This window comes from Lithobates pipiens, unplaced genomic scaffold, assembly GCF_037356315.1.
Source record: "Lithobates pipiens isolate NorthernLeopardFrog02 unplaced genomic scaffold, aLitPip1_a1.2 Scaffold_18, whole genome shotgun sequence".
Lineage (NCBI taxonomy): Eukaryota > Metazoa > Chordata > Amphibia > Anura > Ranidae > Lithobates > Lithobates pipiens.
Window position 1 is genome coordinate 281,620,579 of NW_027507758.1, and position 24,851 is coordinate 281,645,429.

The 24,851-nt window shown below is 43.5% G+C and overlaps 1 protein-coding gene across 2 annotated transcripts in view; it reads right to left on the minus strand.

Annotated features, from left to right (window-relative positions):
• Nucleotides 1-24,851, minus strand: part of SLC35F1 (solute carrier family 35 member F1) — a 487,635-nt gene that overhangs the window by 119,009 nt on the left and 343,775 nt on the right. For both annotated transcript variants that reach the window (XM_077487047.1, XM_077487046.1), the window contains exon 3: nucleotides 2,262-2,389. In XM_077487047.1, the coding sequence (XP_077343173.1) occupies nucleotides 2,262-2,389 (128 nt within the window). The remainder of the gene's footprint in view (nucleotides 1-2,261; nucleotides 2,390-24,851) is intronic.

Consider the following 24,851-nt stretch of genomic DNA (forward strand, 5'->3'; position numbering starts at 1 on the left):
GGAGGCAGTTTATGTGTGAGCCCTGACCAATCCCCAATCGGTAGTGGCAGGGGGCGGGCCTCATATATAAGCTGAAGTAATTTTCCACTGGGAGTCAGAGTCAGCTGGGTGAAGTGAGGAATGGCATGTTAGACAGTTGCAGGAGGCCATCCCCATCGGGGGGGGGGGGGGGGGTGCCGATCACAGGAGAAGGCCCAGGGAGAGCCGTGAGGGAACAGAGGAAAGCCTCTACACAGTCATTGGCAATGTCTCTGCCACCACACAGTTGGATGGCAAGGAACTCCTGGAGCAGAGGGGCAGATGAAAGTGTTGGTATGCATCGTCCAGTCAAAGTTCCTCATCAAGGACTCAGGGCTGTTGGAAGGTCAGCGAGTGTTACCACAGTGGGGCTGGAGGTGCCAAGGGCTGGAAGTGCCAAGGAGTCTGTGAGGGAACTCTGCTAGTACACGGTCATTAATGGAGTCTTCATCAATACACACGGTGGATGATGGGGAGTCCTGAAGCAGAAAAGAGACTGTGGGTATCTGTGTCAAGTCGATGCTACCTGAGGGCACATGATTTGCAAGTTGGGCTGGCTGGGAACAGTAGTCTATATTTCCTAGAAGGTATGCTTTTAATCCACTGGGCCTCCGGGGAGAGGTTCTGAAGGCTTCAGGCCTAGTGGCAGCGAGCAACCAGAGCCACAGTAGAGAGGCTTATTCAGAGTGGGCCCCTACAATTCAATAGAAGAGGATGTGTAAAGATTTCAATACAGTAACTTCAAGTTTGTGCAGGAGGAACCAAGTGAAGAGGCGGAAACAAGTTATGGGTAGGAGGTGAAAGAGATCTAAGAACATTGCTTTTACACAGTCATTAGTGATGTCTCTGCCACCACACGGTTGGATGGTAAGAGAACTCTTATGCCGCGTACACACGAGCGGAATGTCCAACAGAAAAAGTCAGACGGGAGCTTTTCATCGTATATTCCGATCATGTGTATGCCCCATCTGACTTTTTATGTCAACTTCTGATGGACCTAGAAATGGAACATGTTCTAAATATTTTAGACGGAACCAATTCCTATCAGGAAACCGCTCCTCTGTATGCTGTTCCGACAGACCAAAAATGATGTATGCTCTGAAGCAAGTACGAGACGGAAGCTATTGGCTACTGGCTATTGAACTTCCTTTTTCTAGTCCCATCGTATGTGTTGTATGTCACCACATTCTTGAGGGTCTTACTTTGATGTGATCGTATGTACGCAAGACAGTTTCAGCGGAATTCCACCGGAAAAACCTTCAGACTTTCTTCCGACGGGAAAACCGGACGTGTGTACGGAGCATTAGATGGAAAAGTCTGCGGAGGTTGAGCCGCAGGAGGAGCAACAGTCTGCATGGAAATGCAGGAGGAGATTCATACTTAATTAAATTTGCACATTCAATATTCTGGCTCTAACTTTATTAAGAATGTACTTCTTAAATAGGATGGCAATAACTTATCCTATGGGCATCCCATATTCCTAATCCCCCAAATTGTACCGCCCAATAAAAACAACAAAAACAAAGCTTGCAAAAGACTGTACATTGTCTCTGGAAGTGATGTATGAAATCTGGCAGTGGGGTGATTTGGCAAATTATTTGTTATTAGCTGCAACACCATGGCTACATAATATACAGTAAAGCATTGTCAGACATCTTATAAAGGGATCAAACATGCATTACTTTACACTGCCAAAATTGCAGTTTCTGAATAGGCAGTTGCATTCTTCATTCCATTCATTCATTTACTTAGTAGTAATAGATGCGAGGGCAATCTCTTTCTTTGATTGACTTTGGATTTATCTAATAGCTGACATTCCATGGCCTCTTCCAGATCAGCCAGTTCTGTTAAATCTAAAAGACCAATCTAATACCATTTCTTGCTGTGTTCCTCAAACAGAGAAAACTATTTTATGGTAGACACAAAAGTCATATTCATATTTTTTTTTTGTTTTTTTTTGCAGTCTGTGTCTTGTTGGTGACGGAGTGAATGGAAACTTTGACAGTTGTCACCAAAACAAGTGTCATCATCGGAAAACTTCACTTCTAATTCTTTAAAATGTTGGAATCCCATCACTTTTTGTTGTGGCAAAAATGGTCCCCAGGTCAAATAGAGAGGTGAATAAGCAATAAAAACCTGATAGGGGTTCTAACTCTTTCACACTCTATTTAAAACTAAATAAAAAATGTACTTAACATATATTTTAAACATTTAATATGTCCTAAAATTGTCAAATAACTTACCTGTATGCTAATGAAGGTGGTATATTGGTGTGCTTTGACCACTAAATATGTTGCTTCTATGTCAATAATGCCTAAGAACATATACTTCCACCATCTTCTTTTCAATATTGCCAACAAGTTTTCTTCCCCTGAAATGGAAAATGTTTCAAATATTAAAAAAGCTTACAATTTTAAATTTCACGCAATTAAATAAAAATGGATTTGGTCTACAGTTTTCGTCACAAAATATAAAAACTGATTTAAGCAAATGGTAAATTAGATGAAGGAAGGCGATGAACCAGATTTATTGTATGTACCGTATTTGCCGGCATATAAGGCGACTGGGCGTATAAGACGACCCCCTATTTTTCAAGTGAAAACATAGGTTTTGGGCAATACTAGCGGTATAAGACTACCCCCCTTCTGAGGCAACACCATTTTAAAAAAAACATTAGAACCATTAAAAAACACAAAGCAATAATGCCAACTACTCATCCACCATGCTGTGATATGTCATAAAGTAAATCAAACAATAATAACACAAACAGAGATCTATTGAATGCCACAACTCTGGAAAGTAGAATTTTTCACTAACCAAACCTATACCACTTTTGGGTTACATTCTATGGGAATTGTCCACCAAAATGCATTTAATAACCCCCTGTCATATGTCCCAGATTTACCTATCCCTCTTGGGTGCCTGGGACCTCAAAGGCAAATAGCAGGATGTATAGTAGTAGATCAGTGAATGGATTTACCCAGGGAAGTATGGCGAGCGGTGTATTATTTTAATGAATACAACGCCTGCTTGGATTGGCAGAGGCTGTAGCATCATCAGCCCTTGCCTCTCTCTCTCTAAGCCAATCCGAGCAGGCTACATTGGCAGAGGTTGTTACTCCAATCCAAGCAGGCTCTGTATTCATTAATAGAATACATCGCTCGCCGGGATGGGCTCAATGGCGTATACTGTTTGTAGCTGAAGCCACATACAGTATAAGCAGACATTTGGGGGCTGACATCCATCGGGCAGCATTGTATACCTGTATACCCAGCGTATAAGACGACCCCCGATTTTTGGGCATTTTTTTTAAGTGTAAAAGGTAGTCTTATACGCCAGAAAATACAGTATTTTAAGTTTCAAGAAGGAAATGTATTGAGCAGTTGTGACATGTTATTGGTAGCACTGATTCTATGACTTTGGGGAAAAAAACCCTTAGGGCTAGCTTTACCATACAAATTTCTTACATGTCTAGGGCTGCACTGTTTTACTGTTAAGCTGAACTCTGGGTTTGAATAAAAACAACAAAAAAAACATCCTTATCCTTTCAGCCCTAACACTAATAAGGTCATATGCTAATACATATTCACCTCTGTGCCGTTAACAAGCTGATTCTGTGCCAAAAATATACTGTGCCTGATGCCAGCAAACTCTACTTCACTCGTTAAAGATCAATTTTATTTTGCTACCCATATCAAAACATAGTTTGCTACTGCACAGTTTTAGATATATGCTATGATGTAAATAGTCATAATATTATAATTAAACATTTCAATTACTGTATATAACCACAGAAGTATATTTACTGAGGAAAGAGTTAGGCCGCGTACACACGGGCGGACTGTTCGCCCAACCTTGTTCGGCAAACAGTTTCATCAAACAGTCCGCTCAAAATTTGCATGAGCGGACTTGCCCACACACGAGCGGACTGTTTGACGAACAAGGTTGGGCAAACAGTTCGCTCAACTTTTGAAATGAACGGACTCGCCCACGTAAGGCGGAGGCAAATCCGCCCATTTCGAGCGCGTGTACAGGTAGGCGGGGCCCGCGAAGGAGACGTCGCGGACTCCGCCGCCTGGAATGGGCTTAAAGGGGAACCCCAACGCCGAAAAAAATCGGCGTGGGGGTTCCCCCCAAGTCCACACCAGACCCTTGTCCGAGCACGCTACCCGGCCGGCCAGGAAAGGGGGGCGAGCGAGCGCGCCCCCCCTCCTGAGCCGTACCAGGCCGCGTGCCCTCAACATGGGGGGTGCCTTGGGGAAGGGGGGGCCGCGCGGCCCCCCCACCCCAAAGCACCTTGTCCCCATGTTGATGAGGACAAGGGCCTCTTCCCGACAACCCTGGCCGTTGGTTGTCGGGGTCTGCGGGCGGGGGGCTTATCGGAATCCGGGAGCCCCCTTTAAGAAGGGGGCCCCCGGATACCGGCCCCCCACCCTATGTGAATGAGTATGGGGTACAATGTACCCCTACCCATTCACCTGTGAACTAAAGTACAATAAAAAACACAACACAGAGAAAAAATATTTTATTGCACAGCTCCGGGGGTCTTCGGGGGTCTTCTCGCCGGACTCCTCCGCTATGTGTGTGTAGCTCTTTTGCTAGCGGAGGAGTCCGGCTTTCTTCCTCCCCGCCGCCGGCCTCTTCTCCCGACTTCGGGGGTCTTGTCCCCCTCTTCGGTTCTTCTGCCGGGCCACCGCGCCTGGTCCGGTGGCCCGGTCTTCTGTCGCCGTCTTCCGTTCTTCTGTCGCCGCCTTCGGTTCTTCTGCCGGGCCACCGCGCCTTCTTGTAGCTCTTTTACAGGCGGTGGCCCGGTCTTCTGTCGCCGCTGTCGTCGTCGTCGCCGCCGCCGCCTTCCGTTCTTGTTCTTCTTCTTGTTCTTCTTCTTCTTCTTCTCCTGGAGATGTTGACTCGACGATCTCTCCGGCCGGAATGCCAGAGCCGCGCTGTGCGGTCACTTATATAGTGACAATGGGGCGGTGTCACATGGTATATGTCACATGGGTTGGTCACATGGTGACCCCGCCCCCTTACGATGTCATAGTCCCCATGTGACATCAACCCATGTGACCAACCCATGTGACATATACCATGTGACACCGCCCCATTGTCACTATATAAGTGACCGCACAGCGCGGCTCTGGCATTCCGGCCGGAGAGATCGTCGAGTCAACATCTCCAGGAGAAGAAGAAGAAGAACAAGAAGAAGAACAAGAACGGAAGGCGGCGGCGGCGGCGACGACGACGACAGCGGCGACAGAAGACCGGGCCACCGCCTGTAAAAGAGCTACAAGAAGGCGCGGTGGCCCGGCAGAAGAACCGAAGGCGGCGACAGAAGAACGGAAGACGGCGACAGAAGACCGGGCCACCGGACCAGGCGCGGTGGCCCGGCAGAAGAACCGAAGAGGGGGACAAGACCCCCGAAGTCGGGAGAAGAGGCCGGCGGCGGGGAGGAAGAAAGCCGGACTCCTCCGCTAGCAAAAGAGCTACACACACATAGCGGAGGAGTCCGGCGAGAAGACCCCCGGAGCTGTGCAATAAAATATTTTTTCTCTGTGTTGTGTTTTTTATTGTACTTTAGTTCACAGGTGAATGGGTAGGGGTACATTGTACCCCATACTCATTCACATAGGGTGGGGGGCCGGTATCCGGGGGCCCCCTTCTTAAAGGGGGCTCCCGGATTCCGATAAGCCCCCCGCCCGCAGACCCCGACAACCAACGGCCAGGGTTGTCGGGAAGAGGCCCTTGTCCTCATCAACATGGGGACAAGGTGCTTTGGGGTGGGGGGGCCGCGCGGCCCCCCCTTCCCCAAGGCACCCCCCATGTTGAGGGCACGCGGCCTGGTACGGCTCAGGAGGGGGGGCGCGCTCGCTCGCCCCCCTTTCCTGGCCGGCCGGGTAGCGTGCTCGGACAAGGGTCTGGTGTGGACTTGGGGGGAACCCCACGCCGATTTTTTTCGGCGTTGGGGTTCCCCTTTAAGCCCATTCCCGGCGGCGGAGCCCGCGACGTCTCCTTCGCGGGCCCCGCCTACCTGTACACGCGCTCGAAATGGGCGGACTTTCCGAGCGGGAACAGTCCGCTCATTTCGAAAGTACAGCGGACAAGCCCACACACGGGCGGACTGTTCGCTCAAACACAGTTTCAGCGGACAGTTTTTCGGAATTTCCGAAAGACTTTGTCCGTCCAACTGTCCGCTGAAACTGTCCGCTGAAAGCCCACACACGAGCGGACTGTCCGCCCAAACACTGTTCAGCGGACAAGGTTGGGCGAACAGTCCGCCCGTGTGTACGCGGCCTTACATGTTTCTAAAAAGACTGGTAAAAAGATGAACTATATATACTTTGAAAATGAACCTCTTTACCGCACAATAAAGTTTAAATTAGGCACATATAACCCAATGAATAAAAGGGGTGGGCAAGGGACAATTTGGCTGGGGAAGAAAGAGCTAGATGATGACGATTTTTCCCCCGCAAGGAAATTAGGTGTGCTCTATCTTGTTGCAGGTTATAATGCACACTGTGAAAAACTGAAGGTATGGCTGGAGCTCAGGTTTAGCTGTGGCTAAGAAAAGAGAGGCCACCAACCTGGTGGGCATGGCTATGTAAAACTCAGGAATGAATAGACAAATCCTTTGACAGGTAACACGGCTCTCATATAATATATGTACTCTGCAGCGCAAGCCTGCTCCAGTGTGCCTGTGATGAGACCATGTGGCAAATATAATAATGCACAAGTAAAACTGTTCTTTCTAGTACTTAATGACACAATGTTATCTGTGATTTATGTTGCTATCTTGATTAAATCTGGTTTGGCTTCTTGATTTTTTTTTTTTTTTTGGGGGGGGGGGGGGGGTTAAAATGTTCTTTTTTTTTTTTTTTTTTTTAGAAAGACATCAGTAAAAAACCTTGGCAACGGAAAAAACATGTTACCTTTACATTTGTTGTTTTTAAGATTGCAGTGGTGCTGTGTTGTGCCCCGTTTTTGAATAAATGAACTTTGGATTTTAAAAACACATTGCACTATGAAGCCTCCCTCTTTCCTTTCATGATGTTTCCATTAAAAGTCTTTTGCCCTCAAATGTGGGTTTTGTGAAGCGCACTGGAGGTTGGCGTTACCGGTGGAGGAGAGGATCTTGACGGATGCTTAACATCGCTGTTCCTGCCTGCGTGATCCCCCCTGACTGTGCCCATTTGGTCTCTGTAATAGAGATCCTACATCTCTGGTAAGAGGCCATCTGGCTTTTTATTATCCTTTTGGCTGTCGTATGGGACTATGTTGTAGCAAAAAAAAAAACACTTTGGGGCTGTGTACCTGAGGAGTGATCTTAATGGACTATTTTGCACTTAATATAGATTTTTATGTGTGTTTGTTAGCACAAGTTTTCTTAGCATAAGTTTTATGTATGCTGGTTTCCATTTATTTGTTGAGTTTTTGTGTTTTGCAACACACCTGTATGAATTAGCACTGGTGTTGCACACTTATTGTGTCATTGCACATGTTGGTATTTTTCTGGTTTGGTTGACTATCTATTTCCATTTTTATACACTATTTTCTAAACTGAATATTTCAGTTTTTTTGTATAGATTGCAGCACCATCACATATATATATATATATATATATATATATATATATATACATATATATATATATATATATATATACATAATTTTTTTTTACATAAACGATTTTATTAAACGATTCACATTATACAGTCATGTGAGACAGGTAAAAATCAAGTACAAAAAGTGCTGCCACCTTCTCGTATCGCTGAGAAGGTGTCACAATAACAAAGCTACATTGGCCGTGGTTAATAGAACATTGCTATACAAAGATAGTCATAGCTTAACAACAATCGTATAACCGATATAATGATATATCAGAGGAGGTGCACTCAAGTCATGCCAGGTAGTGCTAAATATGAGTGCCCAACTATTTGTGCCCAACTATTTTTATATATACTTGTTCACTAGTATCCACTGGGGGTAACGCGGATTTCCCAAGTTGCACATTCAAGAAATAGAGAAGATCATATTTGTAGATCTTTTTTTTTTTTAATCAGAATTTTATTTTCATGAACTTTCACAATAACGTAATTTATGCAACTGATTTCCTAGCTTGAAAATAATTTTTGGCAGAGAGCTGGTAACAAGGGGTGTTATAAATGTAAACAATTGTACAGAGCAGTGGACAATGTAATCACTAAGACCTCTGTGTATAATCTGCTGCACTCATAGCACAAATTATTGGGAAGATAAATGACCTCCAGAAACATCATGCAGATTTTGAATGGTGATTGTCTGTATTTCTGACTGAACTCCTAGCCTGTGTGTTAGACAACTCCTTGGATTAGATTAAAACAGCCCATAAAAGAAACATGTACAAAAATAAAGTTCTCAAAAAGTTTTGCAGAATGCACACAAGAAATGTCAGTCATAAAGGGATATACAAACTAAAATACACAAAATGACAGCAATAATATATTTTAGCAAATTATGATACATAACAGTACAAATGTATGTACAGTATATTGAGAGAATGTAAGATGCTATTTCTAGTCTGCTGAAAATGCTAATTGTCAGGCTAGCATGCTAATCCTCTGGCTTCAATACTTTCTGACCCACTGATCGGCACAAATGATGTAGATAAGGTGTTCTCGCTTCCATATGACTTTACTGCCTGCATAATTGTTGCACGTCAGTGACAATTCTGAAGCCATAGACAACAAGGCAAATAGTATTTTAGTGAGGATGAACCCCGGGGGAGACTATAAGCACAGAGGGTTTATATAAAGCCCCACAAGCTATACATGGCTTACTATGAATTATAGTGGGTCAGAAGGGCATTCACATAGTGGGAAGCATTTTTAAGTCATACAGCATATAATCTCCCTTTGCCCAGCTTTAGTATTTAGAATTTCCTCTATGTAGTGTAAGGGATCAGGGATGACAAGCCGGCTCAGACAGTTCAGTTAACTTAAAAGGCTTTATTCAGCAAAAAGAAACAGCAAATTGACAAGCTTTGTCTTTATAGGCAGTTCAAACAACACAAAAACTCTTCTTCGCAGTATAAGATAGTCCTCCCAGCCATAGCATATAACATAGCAAAGTCCCAGTTCAGGTAAGCTCACCCAGCAGGATCAAGTCATAGGTAGCAGGAGTCCTTCCAGCTTCAAGCTCCTCTCAGCTTTGACAGCTCAACAGCCATCTCTCTCCAAAAACATTTCTCCTCTCTGACATTTTCAACTCAGCTGGCAATAAACAGGTCTGAAGGAGAAGTACCTACCCTCTTCAATTAACCCCTTCTTAACCCTGCCCCAGGCTGACTCTTCACAGTAGGTACAAAAAGATGCATGTATAGGTAGTCAGATTGTATCTATACCTTGGGGTGTGGGTAGAACTGATGCCTTTGCCTATTTTGTCCCTTGCAGTCTCCACCTTTGAAATACACTCAAGTTCAATGCAGGAGTGGATGGATTTGCTGTTTATAATGTTTTTTTTTTTGTTTGCTTTTTTTAGTTAATAAACGTTTTCCCTGCAGGATTATTGCCTTATAGGATGTGAAAAAATAGTTACAAAAATGATAGCTAAACAGTGGCAATTGGTGGAGTCAAAAGCTGTTGGGATATGATAAAGTATACTGAAATTTAAGTAAATGCACGGTTATGTTATGAATAATGGATTTTGTGACTGTTTTTGTTTTTACGACTTTATAATGAACCATACCCAATCGCAAGCAAATTAAATAGGTAAACTGGAATTTGATTTTCACATAACTGGATAATTGAAATGAATATTCATATTATTTATTGTGTGAAGATTCTCCACTCCATTAGCAAATCAGCTGAATACTGTGTTACAAGCAGGATAACTGTGGAAATAAAGGGTAAAAGCCTAATAAAGGAATGCCACCATGCCAACTAAGAACCTGTAAAGTTGTATTATAATTTTATTTTTGAGTTTAGAAACACTTTAAAAAATGTATTGTTTGCATGACAAGCGCCTTTTATTTGACAGCCCTGTATCACGCATCTACAAAATCAAAGCAGTCAAGCAGTGTTTGTATCCTGACATATTAACTTTGGCTACATATAGCTGTAATATGCCAATCTTGATGGTTTTATGTTTGGCGTAAATATTGCTGTCAGATTTAGAGACCAGGCCAATCCAGATTCACTGCACAAATAAGGAATAACAGAGTACATCACAAAGCTGTGAATGTGAAAATGGTATAATGTCAAGACAAGTAAAATTAAAAGCAGATTTCTGATGTGTGGTGCCCTCTCACATTCTCTGGGTTAATGTAATTCAGCAAGTTGCCAACTCCTAGGACAATTGCTTGCTAGATATTTTTATAATATTCCACATGTTTGTGCTGCATAGTTGATTCGTTGTCAGAGGCTAGAGTCACCCTGAAGCAATACGGGCTGGCACCTTCTGTTATGTCTTAATACTGCACTCATATACAAGTGCCACAAGTCCTTAGGCACACCCACTCCGCACAGGCTTTTCTTCCATGTCACCGACAATTGCACAGTTCATTGCAGAAAACTTCACCAAGATGACAATATCATCTGCTGCAGTCACATTACATGACAACCTAAAATTTGTGCAGCCATAAAGGTTGCTAACACAGACCTAGAGAAATGTTACTGGATACACTGCTAGAGTGACTTGAATTGAACGCTGTATAAAAAATGGTATATTGCACTAAAAGTAAAATATACAAATCTCAAACTTGGATATCTGCTGCTTTTTTTATTTTATTTTTTTACAAATAACTTGGTTTTTATTCGAGAAGAGTATGTGTTTACAGAGTATTAACATTGGTATTACAATCAATAAGCAAGATAAAATGGAAATAAATAACATATACTGGAGAGCTCATACAGTTCTATTTGCATTACACAAGCACAATAATCGAATCTATAATCACGGGTATTCCAACTTTTCGGATACGTTGTAAGCAACAGACTGTGTGTTCAGATTATTCAGGTCATTCAGCTGTCTCATTGCATGTGGATGCAGTATCCAACCAAGTGCCCCAAATCTTCCCATATTTGGCCAGGCAGCCCCTGTGGACATAAAGATCTTTTTTGTAGGGTAAAACACTGTTAACAGCAGACATCCATTCTTGGAGTGTCGGTGGCACCACCCTGAGGTATTTACACGCTATGAGCAATCTAGCTGTGAATAGTTTTTCTTGTAAGAATATAACGTGAAATGTATCCGAGTCTGGGAACACTCCCAGTAGAAATTGTTTAGGGCATAATGTTAGGAGGGACCCCATCTCGTCCTGTATAAATTTCACTATGTGGAACCAGTAGTCTTGTATTATTGGGCATGACCAAATGAGATGGAAGAAGTTGCTGGTGGGGCTACCGCATCTGGGGCATAGTGGGATATGGTCGGGTCTGTATTTGGTCAGGCGTAGGGGGGGGGGGGGTCAGATAAGATCTGTGCATGATATATAAGTTGTGTGAGGCCATCTGAGAGCCTGGGAGAGACCTTTTTACAGGTATCTAACACGTCTTCCTATTCGTCATCCTTCATGAGCCCAGCGATCTTTCAATCGATAGCCAAGTGTTGTAGCGGTTGGGCAGAGAAGAGAGTTGCAAAATACTGAAATAAGTTTTAAGGAGCCCAGCCCGGTTATTCTACTTAGAATGTCCAATTGCTCTAGGTTAGGAGAATTATCTCAAAATTGAGTCTGTAGGGAGTGGCGGAGCTGGAGGTAGCGAAAGTGCATAGAATTAGGGAGGCTGAATTCATCCTTAAATTGCTGAAACAACTTAATTGTAGCACCACAAAATACATCTGTTAGGCTCATCACTCCCTGGTTAATCCAAAGATTGTGGTCTGGTATCGTTAGTAATTCTTTTAGGCCTGGGCTGTCCCAAAGGGGTGTCTGCGAGTGCGTAGGGGGTTTTTTAGTCTGTGTCTCACCACTTCCCAGATTTTACAGTGATTGTACAGCAGTCCCCATCAGTTTCCCAACACCCAGGGATCCGCCAGGTCTCTAAAGAGAAGTTGGAAGGTATGGGTATGTATACGGGTGTATGGGGAGCATACAAGGGCCAGATAACATTCTTTGTCTTCTTTATCTAGGTAGAAAAAGTGGGACAATTGTGCTGCTAAACAATATAAATTAAAATCGGGTATTGCTGTGCCCCCTAAATCATTGGGGTTCTTCAGCACTTGCCAGGACAGTTTCTTGCACCACACAAAGGAATTTAAAATGGATTTGAAGATTCTAAAGAGTAAGTAAACTGGAGCATGCCACAGTACATATAGAAACTTGGGAAGTAGGACCATTTTGATTAAGTTTACGTGACCCATTACACCCAGGGGCAGTCTGGCCCACATCTGTGTCTTGGTTTTCAGGGTCACAAACAAGGGATCTATGTTAAGCTTGACATTCTCTTCCAGGGAGTGGGTGATTGTTATACCTAGATATTTCATGGAACTAACACGAATAAGGGGGAGGCAGCCTGGGTTTCTGTAAGGGCATCGATGTCGAGGGGAAGGACCTGGGATTTGTCCCAATTTATTTTCGGAGTATTTTCTGAATGTCTGTTTTACCTCTAGAGCTGTTAGGGAGGGGCCAGCATCTTCCAAGTATAACATATCATTTGCATATAGATTACATTGTAGACCCTTGATTCCCGGGTGTGATCGTAGTGAGAATGACAGGGGTTCCACTGCTAGGGCATACAACAGGGGGGATAGGGGACGTCAGATAGGCGTCAGAGATCCTCCCATTGACCAACACCCTGGTGCCAGGATTTTGGAAGAGGAGATGGATCCACTTGATTAAGTTGGATCCGAATCCAAACTGTGCCAGACACTCACAGAGGTAGTCCCACTCTACAGAGTCGAATGCCTTTGTGGCATCTAAAGACACCAAGACTCTGGATCCTATCTGGTCGTGTCTGGCCTGCAGATTCATATATAACCTGCATAGGTAAATGCCGTGTTTTTTGCTAGCATAAACCCAGTCTGGTCCAGATGGTTCATTTTGTTCAACAGTAGCGCCAAGACTTTGGCCAAGATACTATAAAGGCTTCACACATTGATTTAAGTAAGGAACCGGATTAAAATATGTGGGAAAATAGTTTGTGCAGTCTGGGGACTAGGGTTTCACTGGACATCTGCTTTTAAATTCAATAATGTAACACCATTTTTTAAACTTGCCTTTAGAGAACTTCACTTATAAAGGCACAGACCTGGGCAATTTATACTGAATGAATATGATATAAAAAATGTATAAGCAGAAATTACCTTCAGCGAAAATCACATTTCAAATTTGATCAGTAGATTGAGAAAAAAAAGACAGCTTAAGTTATATGCATATATAGATTTTTTCCTGTTAAAAATGGAGCTTGGTGGCACCTCTCCTACTTTCAGAGTCTTACTTTTGCATTTCAATGTGATGGGTAGCCTCACTGATCAATAGAGAAGCTAAGGAGATAAGGTACTTGACATTTACAGGATAAGTCAAGAGATGCATTTGAACAGCCTACATTTCTGGATCTACTAATCATTTATCATTTGCACTGAAGGTAACCTCTACGTTTGTATTTTTTTCATCATATATTTCTGTCACATTTGTATAGGCTTACATTTCTAATGTAACAGCAGTGCTGAAGTCAAGTACACAGGGCTGTCTTTAGCGCAGGGCAAACGGGGCACCTGCCCTGGGCCCAATGTTTGTAGGGGGGCCCGCATTGCTACCCGCGAATTGGGCCCCAATGAAGGTTTTGCAGAGTGCGCAGAGGACACGGGACGGGAGGCTGTATTCCCGTGCTAGCCAGCTGAGAGGGGGCGGGGCCGGGAGCTCCACTGATGCTCTGACCCCGCCCCGTGCAGTCTGTATGCTCGGAACAGAGCGGCTGTAGTGAGAGCCAGTGATCGGAGTGGGAGCGCCAGCATACAGGCTGCACGGGGGCGGGGTCAGAGCGTCAGTGGAGCTCCCGGCCCCGCCCCCTCAGCTGGCTAGCGCGGGAATACAGCCTCCCGTGTCCTCTGTGCACTCTGCAAAACCTTCATTGGGGCCCCAATTCACAGGTAACGGGGCCCCCCTACAAAGCATCAGTGGAGCGCCCGGCTGTTGTAGTGAGATCAGAGAATGGAAGCCCGCCCACATACCTCTAAATGTATGTAGTGTGTTTGGCTGCCCAGGTATGTCCTTACACCCATAAAATGCCTGACTGCTTAAGCTGTCTTAACCCTGAGCTGTGTTATTCAACTGTCAAGCTGTGGGTTGCTGAAAGTTCTCTGACCATCACCTGTAGCATGTACGCAGTCTCTGATTGTCTCCTGCAGTATGTCCACAGTCTTTGATTGTCTCCTGCAGTATGTCCGCAGTCTCTGATTGTCTCCTGCAGTATGTCCGCAGTCTCTGTCTCCTGCAGTATGTCCGCAGTCTCTGATTGTCTCCTGCAGTATGTCCGCAGTGTCCGATTGTCTCCTGCAGTATGTCCGCAGTCTCTGATTGTCTCCTGCAGTATGTCCGCAGTCTCTGATTGTCTCCTGCAGTATGTCCGCAGTCTCTGATTGTCTCCTGCAGTATGTCCGCAGTCTCTGATTGTCTCCTGAGAGGTAATGATGTGCATTAACCTGTAGCAACCAATCAGCGAACAGTAGTGATCTGCTTTAATCTCTAGCAGCCAATCAGTAAGTGGTAATGATGTGCATTAACCTTTAGCAACCAATCGGCAAGCAGTAAGGATAGGCTGTAACCTCTGGCAAACAATTGCAATCACTGCGTGATCTGCTGCAGTAAACTGAATTTGAGTCTACCTGCTATTTTTTGTATGTCTCAGAATGAAGGGGGGGCCCCAAGAAAATGTTTGCCCAGGGCCCAATCAAAATTAAAGACGGCCCTGCAAGTACATGTATTAGGCCTCAAACCAATCCCGTCCCTGTGAAGCCCCTTGGATTTTAGGGTCATGGGTTCTCAAGTTCTGCCTATCTTCAGATTATGATCACTTTCTCCTGACATTACATTCCAACCAATCCTTCAATTGTCAATTGCCGGAAACCTAATTTCCTTTTTTGAAGTTTTGGATTAAGTAGTTCATATTTCAAAATTCTCTTGTTCACCCCTGTGGGCTAAGCAGGCAAAATCCTTATCCACACTAAGCAGTGTGGATAAAGGCATGTCAGCTGCTGTCTTTTGAATTCAGCAGTCACTGCTCAAGCAGCAGCTGAACACCTGAACAGTGCTTGCATCTAATTGGCTGCAAGTACTGCTCAGCCAATTATTTTTGGACCAGGTACTTTGATAAAAATCAATTTTTGTCTTGTGGGGAGGTAGTGCCGCCAAAGCCACCCACAGCTATGAATTTTAATTAATTCAGCAGGAATTTTCTGAAATTCCTTTGATTTGAAAATTTTCTGAAATTTGATTTGAAAGTGTTTTTTATGGGCAAGATTTTTTTTTTTACAAAAATAACAAAACCTGTCATACCTGCTCTTTGCAATGGTTTTCCACAGAGCAGTTCAAATCTCTTCTTTTTGGGTCCCCCACCGGTGGTCCTGGCTCATCCCGTCTGCCGAGTGGCTCCAATTTGCCTCTTGAGCAGGTTCACTCCCATGCCATGCTCCTGTGAATGGACATTGCCCTGTCCATTACTCTTCTTCTTGGCTTACTGGCTACGACTGACAGTAGCAGGAGCCAATGATGAGATAGAGAGAGACCCTGGAGAGCTGCTGGTCTCATGTACATCGCTGGATCGAGATGGGGCTTAGGTAAGTATGAGGGGGCTGGGAGCTTCACTCAGAAGTTGTTGTTTTTTTACCTTAAAGTGTTTGCTATCCCAACACTTCATATTCCTGATATGTACCTGCTGTACCATGTACTTGTATAAGAAAGTATCCTGTTCTCTTTGTATTGCTTCCTTTATGTGAAATCCCTGGAGTTCCTGCCAATCCCTCTGCGTTTCTATTACAAACTGATAACACTAAGCAGGAGAACACACTGTGGTCAGTTCTCTAGCTATGCTAGGAACTCAGTGTACTCTCCTCCAATGATCAGGCTTGTCCTGACATGCCCCTGCTGTACAGCCATTCACTGGAAAGCTCAGTGTACTGTTGCTTTTTCTCCCACCAGCTCTTACTGTATGTAGTTGAGGGCAGAGGGAACGTGATCACTTATAAAAAAGGGAAAAAGGAATTTATAAAGTTAAATCATTTTTTTTTTTGTAAATATCTATACAAAAATGTTTTGCCTTTCATTTCAATTTTAAACTGAATGGGTTGTTTTACTAGGTGATCGCTTACAAATACTTTAACCACTTCCCGACCACGCACGCCGATGTACTTCGGCAGAATTGCACGGACAGGAAAATGGGCGTACAGGTATGTCCCTTTAAATTTGCCGCCGTGCCATCGAGTGTGCACCGGTTGGGACCTTCATGAGTCCGATCACGGGTCCCGGGGACTCGATCACCATGGGGATACCAACGATTGTCTCACGGGGAGGAAGAATAGGGAGATGCTAAAGTAAACAAGCATCTCCCTGTTCTGCCTAGCAACAGTGACACTGATCTCTGTTCTGATTGGAGCAGAGATCAGTGATGTGTAAAACACAGCCACGCCCCCCACAGTTAACATGCCCCTAGGACACACTTAACCCCTACACTGCCACTTAGTGGTTAACCCCTTCACTGTCATTTACACAGGAATCTGTGCATTTGTATAGCACCGATTGCTGTATAAATGACAACGGTCCCAAAAAGTGTAAAAAATGTCCGATGTATCCACCATAATGACACAGCCACAATAAAAATCGCTGATCGCCGCTATTACTAGTAAAAAAGTTAAAAAATTATTAATAAAAATGGCATAAAACTATTCTCTATTTCAGGGCCATCTTTAGTATTGATTGGACCCTGGGCAAAACTTTCCTTCCCCCCATGCAGTTTTTCTCTCCACCTGCTCTGAGACATACAATAAAATAGCAGCTAGACTCAAAATCAGTTTACTGAATCAGATCAATCAGCTATTACGATTGGTTGCCAGAAATTACAGTATCGTTACCGCTCAATGCCTGGTTGCTAGAGGTTACAGCACACATTACGCTCACTGATTATTTGCTAGAGGTTACATCACATGATTTCTGCTTATTGATTGGTTGCTAGTGATTACTGTAGATATGACTTCCGGGGGGCATGATATACATATCAATGCTGCCAGTATCCCCTATTTACATATGAATGCCGCCTCTATTTACATATAAATGCCGGTAATGTACATGTAAATAAAGGGTCTGCAGGTGAGTTATCTTTATACAACAATAGGGCAGAGCTGGGCAGCATTAGTAGCAGCACTTCACACTGAGATAGTGGGACACAGCACGGGACTAAAACCTCACGAGAGGAGGGAATATAAACCAGGATAGTTGGGAAGTATGAGGCAGCTGCTTTGGGCCCCACACCAATGACAGGGCCCAGGGCAGCTGCCCTTTTTGCCCTGCCTTAAAAACGGCCCTGCGCCTATTTTGTAAACGCTATAACGTTTTGCGTAAACCAATCAATTGCTTATTGCGATTTTTTTTTTTTTTTTACCAAAAATATGTAGAAGATGTAGAAGAATACTTATTGGCCTAAACTGAGGAAAAGGATTTTTTTTATACATTTTTGGGGATATTTATTATAGCAAAAAGTAAAAAATAATGTGTTTTTTTCAAAATTGTTGCATTTTTTTGGTTACATCGCAAAAAATAAAAAGTGCAGGGGTGATCAAATACCTCCAATAGAAAGCTCTATTTATGGAAAAAAAGGACGTCCAATTGCTTGGGAGCCATGTTGCAATTGTCAGTTAAAGCGACGCAGTGCTGAATCGCAAAAAGTAGTCTGGTCTTTGACCAGCAAAATGGTCCGGGGCTTATGTGGTTAATGCATACAATGCATTAAGGTAAAAAGATTTAGCCTTTAGAACCACTTTAAGTCCTAAGATTCTACTAGTGTCCAGGGTACCACGATTTTTTAGACCATGATGAGATCATCACTCACTGATATCAAAAAAACTGCAAACATTTTTGCCAACTGAATACAAAAATAATTGCATTCGTTTTTAAAGATATAATTTGATTAACCACTTGCTTACTGGGCACTTAAACCCCCCTCAGTCCCAGACCAATTTTCAGCTTTCAGCGCTGATGCACTTTGAATGACAATAGCGCGGGCATACAACACTATACCCAAATGAAATTTTTATCATTTTTTTCCCACAAATAGAGCTTTCTTTTGGTGGTATTTAATTACAGCTGGGAGTTTTATTTTTTGCTAAACAAACAAAAAAAGATGCAAAAAAAAAAAAAATCATAATTAATAGTTTGTTATAAAATTTTTCAAACAGGTAATTTTTCTCCTTCATTGAAGTGCGCTGATGAGGCGGCACTGATAGGCTGCACTGGTGGGCACTGATAGGCATAGTTAAGGCGGCACTAATAGGCACAGATAAGGTGGCACCGATAGGCACAGATAAGGCAGTACTGATGGGCACAGATAAGACGGCACTGATGGGCAAAGATGGGCACGGATGGGTGGCACTAAGGGGCACTGATAGGTACCACAGATAGATGGGACTGATTGGCACTGATAGGTGGCTCTGATAGGTGGCACTGCTGGGCACTGGTAGATGACACTGATGGGCACGGATATGTGGCACTGGGGTGCAGCACCGTTGTTGAGGCAGATTGTGGGCACTGTGAGTGGCACTGCTGGGTGGCACGGTGGGCACTGCTGGGTGGCACTGACGGGGGGCACTTATGTTTTATTAAGGTGGCACTGGCAGGGGGCAGGTGGGCACTGGCAGGGCTGGCCGTGATCGGGACTAATGTCCCGATCACGGCCGCTGGTGATCGGCTCTTTTTTTCTCCTCGCGCTGTCAGCGCGAGGAGGAATAATAGCCGATTACCGGCTCCGTTGCATCACATGATCAGCTGTCATTGGCTGACAGCTGATCACGTGATAAGGGGTCGGGATCGACCCCTTGCTCAGATCAGTGATCAGGCGAGTCTCATAGACTCGCCGATCACAGGGCGCGCCGCTCAGGGGGCGCGCAGGCCGCTCGTGCACGGGACGACGTCACGTCAATAGACGTCGTCCCGGCAAAGGAGGTCCGCGCTGTAGCCGTCATTGGGCTATAGCGCGGATCTCAAGTGGTTAAATGGTGGCTTTTTATATGTTTCTAGACTACAGCTTTAAATCACTTGGCAGTGAACACAAATACAAATTATTATTGATAGACCAAGAACAAGCTTTTTGACAATTACCTTGTGATTTCTTTTAAATTCATAAAAAAATATTCTGCAAAAAATTGCCCTAATTCAATGCTGATCATACACAAAAACATATGGTTGTCCAATAAGCAATGATCCAAACAGCAAATTATTCTGTCCACTAACTCGTCCATCTACTTAAACAACTATATGAAGCATTGTAATCCGTAGTTCATGCCATACAATGCCTATTAATATTGGCAGATCAGATATAGCAAATGCAAGACCCCTTTGTGGCTGTGTTTATAAAGAAAAAGTATACTCAGATATAGTATCCATTTCAGCAGGGTAAGGGTTCATGAACAGGTGAGAAACTGATTGGAGACAGGTGTCTGTTGCCCACAAAAGAGTATCCTCAAGTCATCGATTTCTCCAATGTGCCGTGAGAGCAGCTTGAAGCCTGACACATGAAGAATGCATGCCTGTAGGCCTGTCTGGCCTACAAAGACAGGTTGCCAGGCTAAGAGTTGGAGATTGTGAAAAGACAAAGGTGGCAACTGCCTGAACACAGTAATGTGTTTGGGCCAAGAATGATTCTGGAAGTAGTTGATGTTGAAAGAGGGATATAGGCATAGGCTTCTTATTGAGGCATTGGGCACTTTTGTTGTTCCTCCCTCCTCTCTATCCGTCTATGTTTAGCGGACTTCTGGCGTTTGAATGTTCGTTGGTTGCTTGTCCACACAGTTGTTTCAACATTTTTGAGGTGAGATTTGGAATTTGGGAGGCATCTGGATATTGTCCATGGAGGGGGATTTCTCTTATCGTCCCCTTTTGAATAAACTGGTACCTGACACACACACACACACACACACACACACATATATATATATATATATATATATATATTTTTTTTTTTTTTCTGGATGTATTTCCTTGAATATATCAACTCCTGTCAAATGTTTTGTATGTGAGGGTCGTCCAGATGAGCTCTCAGTATACACAGCTCTTTTGAGGGGAGTGTGGTCCCCTTTTTGTTTGGAGCCTGCCCGGGATTTATACTTTTATAATAGATGGATGTTTAATATATATTGTAGGTACCTCAATGTGTCCCGTTTGAATAGTAAGAGGTATATCCCTCCCTACGGGAGATCTGGCTTCCTTTTGGACTGGTGCTGGATGTGGTGTTGACAGACTGGTCAGGGGGACTCCCCATTTGTGTTCACGTCTGTACCCATTCGTTGAGGTATTGAGTCTTTATCTGGGGTTTTTAGCTTTATGATTTTTTTTTAGATGATTTATAGCCACGCATGTGCAAATTTGCTAATATATCAAATTGTAAAAATTTAAAAATGATTGTACACTAATACTGTTTTCTCATTCTTTCATATACACCAAAAGCTGAATGAACGTTGTTCCTATTTGCCTGTTCATTAAATTATTACGTCCTCTTTTTCCTGATGTGGCGACATTTTAGCGAAACATTTAGAAATAATCGGACATGATATGAACATGTTTGTGACTACAGCATTTCACTATCCATGTTAGGCAGTGTATATATACCTACGATTGTGAATTTACTGTACTGCTTACTTTTTATCAACTTTACTAAATAAATACTTTATATTTTTTATATATTAATTGAGTGATTTCTTATATGTAGTACTATTAAAGTCCAGTATCTTCTATGTGCCTTATACAATTTAGGGATGTTGGTACCATATTATTGTTAAATAGTTGGGAGCTGACTTGAAAGAGGGAAAGAAAAGCACAAGGGTAAAACATACCATTCAAAGTTCACTGAGAGATTTGTAGTAAATCAGAAACATGATTGTAGTTGAGTGATGTAAATGTTTCTCCTTGAAGCAAGAGTAATGTAGGTTACCTAGGATGTCTATGAAATGATGGGAGTGGTAGAGTGGCAGCATCATTCTGCATACCCGAAATTGAACAAGCTGTGTTTTTTGCTATGAGGTAATGCCGATTTACCGATCTTAAGGGGGAAATGCAACATTATTTTAAAGTGGTCATGTTGTAGTGCATAGTTTAAAGGGCACATATCCATGTGAGTATACAGCTATTTTTTTTTTTTAAATAAAGGAGTGTTTTTTTTTAGCACACAATGATGTTTTTATTTTTCATTTGAATAGTAATCCCTGGAGGATTACTGAAGAATTCATCAAGAGTTCATCAAGTGTTCCTTGTAGTAAATCCGGAGATATCCACAGGAAGTGTTTGAAGCCCCTTAAAGGGGAAGGTGCATTATGACCTACAACCTACATTATATGTTTTTGTAGGTCCATACCCCCAAGGTGGTTGAGTTCACTCTTTGATGAAAAGCAGTAGCAAGCACATTTGGTGGAGATTTATTTTGAGATATATGGAAAAGTAAAGGACAAGTGATTTAAAAAATGTACTATTGAAGTTGTATTATGGCCATTTATTGATTACCGATAAACACTAACAGGGATTACTAACACAATAATATTAGATTTATTTGTGGATAAATATTGATTTGGGTGTATGGAATATATATGTTTTAACACATATCACACAATTTTCTTTTTAGGGGTTGCACTGTAAGATATACATAACTGATTGAGGGTGTGAGAACACATGTTGGAACAGAAATGTTGGAATTCTTTGTATTCCACAACAATCTAGCTTGGTTTATGGTGCCCTTCTCAGGTTTAAAGCACTCCAAAGCACTGCTTTTACATTCAGTTTTCAGGGATTATAGCCATTTAAAATGTTCAATCAGCCTCATCTCTCCTGTGATTTTATACGCAACCTCTTTATTTGTTCCCAAACAAAACGACCCTACTATACGCATGTTACGCGGTAGACTGCAGATGGCCATCTTCCTATTCTGGCAGGAGTGAGAGCTGTTTAGATTAGTGGTGCAGAGTTAAATCTAATGAGATTCAGCTGTAGAAATAACAAGCACCTGCTCTGAGTTTGACATAATGGATGCTGTCCAAGACAATGCTTACAGCAGCACTTGGTGCATGCTAAAACAAAAGCATACTGTTACTGTCCAGTGCGATGACAATATTTTAAGCTTTCTCCATTGACCTAATGGAGAATTTTCAGCAAGAAAAATATGTATTGTTCCAAAAAACAGCAATACCTAAACATAATAGCACAACAGGGATGCATATAGTACTTTTAGTGAGCTCACATTTTATTATTGTAGTATTTACCTTCATGAATTTTTGACCATCATGATTTTACATACTTTTATTTATTTATATATATATATATAGTTGTACTAAATATAAGAATTTGTAGCATATTCTCTAGAGCAGTGATGGTGAAACTTGGCACCCCAGATGTTTTGGAACTACATTTGCCATGATGCAGAGTGCTGGGGCATCATGGGAAATGTAGTTTCAAAACACCTGTGGTGCCAAGGTTCGCCATCACTGCTCTAGAGAGAGAGTGAATTAGCCACTGCAATCACAGATAGCAGACACACAGGGAGTGAGAGCATTGTTTTTAATGAGTCACATGAATCATATGCTTGCATTTTGAGGAGGTGCAGTAAAGCACAACTGTTGTGTGGCACTGCAAAAAACAAGAGAGTGTGCATGTATTTTGCACATATGGCTGCCATCAATACATAGGTCATATGCATAGAAACATGATTTTTTTAAAACAAATTGATCACATTTTTTTTTTTCTCAGAAAAAAGTTTTTTACTGAAAATCTCAGTTTACAAAACATGTTAAAAAATTCCAGTTCCAACATCACATTCTGTGTACAGTAATTATTCACACTTCAACACCACTTTTCTAGAACAGCATAACAGCATATTTATGTAGCCTTTAGAGCCGGTTCACAGAGGGGCAACACAACTTCCAGCGTGACTTTTGGAGGCAACTTGGACACGACTTGAGTATGAATAACAGCGAAACTTGGGGCGACTTCAACACGACTTGGGGCAACTTACAACAAGACTTTAAGTCGCCCGCAGGCCAGGCGACTTTGCCCGTGGCCAATCACAGAATAATCCGCTCTTGAGGGGGAACTCCACGCCAAATTTTAAATAAAAAACTGGCATGGGTTCCCCATCCAAGAGCATACCAGGCCCTTAGGTCTGGTATGGATTTTAAGGGGAACCCCCTACGCCGAAAAAAACGGAGTGGTGTCCCCCCCAAAATCCTTACCAGACCCTTATCCGAGCACACAGCCCGGTCGGTCAGGAAAGGGGGTGGGGACGTGCGAGCGCTCCCCCTCCTGAACCATACCAGGCCGCATGCCCTCAACATGGGGGGTGGGTGCTTTGGGGAAGGGGGTGCCCTGCGGCCCCCCACCCCAAAGCACCTTGTCCCCATTTTGATGACAAGGGCCTCTTCCCGACAACCCTGGCCATTGGTTGCTGGAGGCGGGGGGCTTTTTGGAATCCGGGAGCCCCCTTTAATAAGGGGGCTCCCAGATCCCGGCCCCCACCCTATGTGAATGAGTATGGGGTACATCGTACCCCTACCCATTCACCTGGGGGAAAAAAAGTGTCAAAAAAACACTACAGGTTTTTAAAGTAATTTATTAGTCAGCTTTGGGGGTCTTCTTCCGACTTCGGGGGTCTCTTCCAACAGCGCCACTCTGTCTGGCCTCTTCTCCCGCTCTCCAGTTCTTCTGCTGGGCTCCTCCGCTATCTTCTTCCAGCTCTTTTACTAGCGGTGGCCCGGTCTTCTCCGTCCGTCCTTTTCTCTTCTTCTGATGTTGACAACGCTCTCTGCTGAAATGCCCGAGGCCCCAAGCCGACCCCAAGTCCCGGGGCATGCTGGGACTGTGATGTCATAAGAGGCGGGGTCACCATGTGACATCACCCGGTGACCACACCCCATGCCTATATAAGTCGTTGCGCATCTCGCACACTGCATTACAGCGGGAGAGAGCGTTGTGTCAACATCGGAAGAAGAAAGGAGAACGGAGAAGACTGGGCCACTGCTAGTAAAAGAGCTGGAATAAGATGGCGGAGGAGCCCGGCAGAAGAACCGGAGAGTGGGTAAAGAGGCCGGAGAAAGTGCAGGAGTCATAAGAGACCCCCAAAGTTGGAAGAAGACCCCCGGAGCTGACTAATAAATGACCTCTCTCGGGGTCACTTGGTGACAGGAACCCAAAATCCAAGATATGGGCCCCCAAATTCGGGTCACAAAATGTCATTCTCGGATCATATTTATGAGTTTTCAGGTCCAAAAAATTGGGTATCTTTAAAAACGCATATAAACGCAAACGCGGCTAAACGCAAGGCCGCGTTTAGATGTGTTTAGCCGTGTTTTGCATCTGAAACATGGAAATTTTTGCGTCTGAACCCATCTTTTTGCTTCTGGAAAAACGAGGTTAAACGCAACTGCATAAAATGGCAAAAAACGAGACTGTGTGCATGGACACATAGGATAACATTGAATGAGTTCAGGGGCAGTTGAAAAAAGTGTCCAACTGCATCTGAACACGCGTTTAACTGCGTCTCGTGTGCATGAGGCCTAAGCATTCCATTTAAAGATAAATCAGTCCCCCCCCCCCCCCCCAAAAAAGAAAACAAAGAAAAGACTCCAAATGTTCATATGAATACAGAGATGATGTGCAATCCTATGAAACCTTCACCATT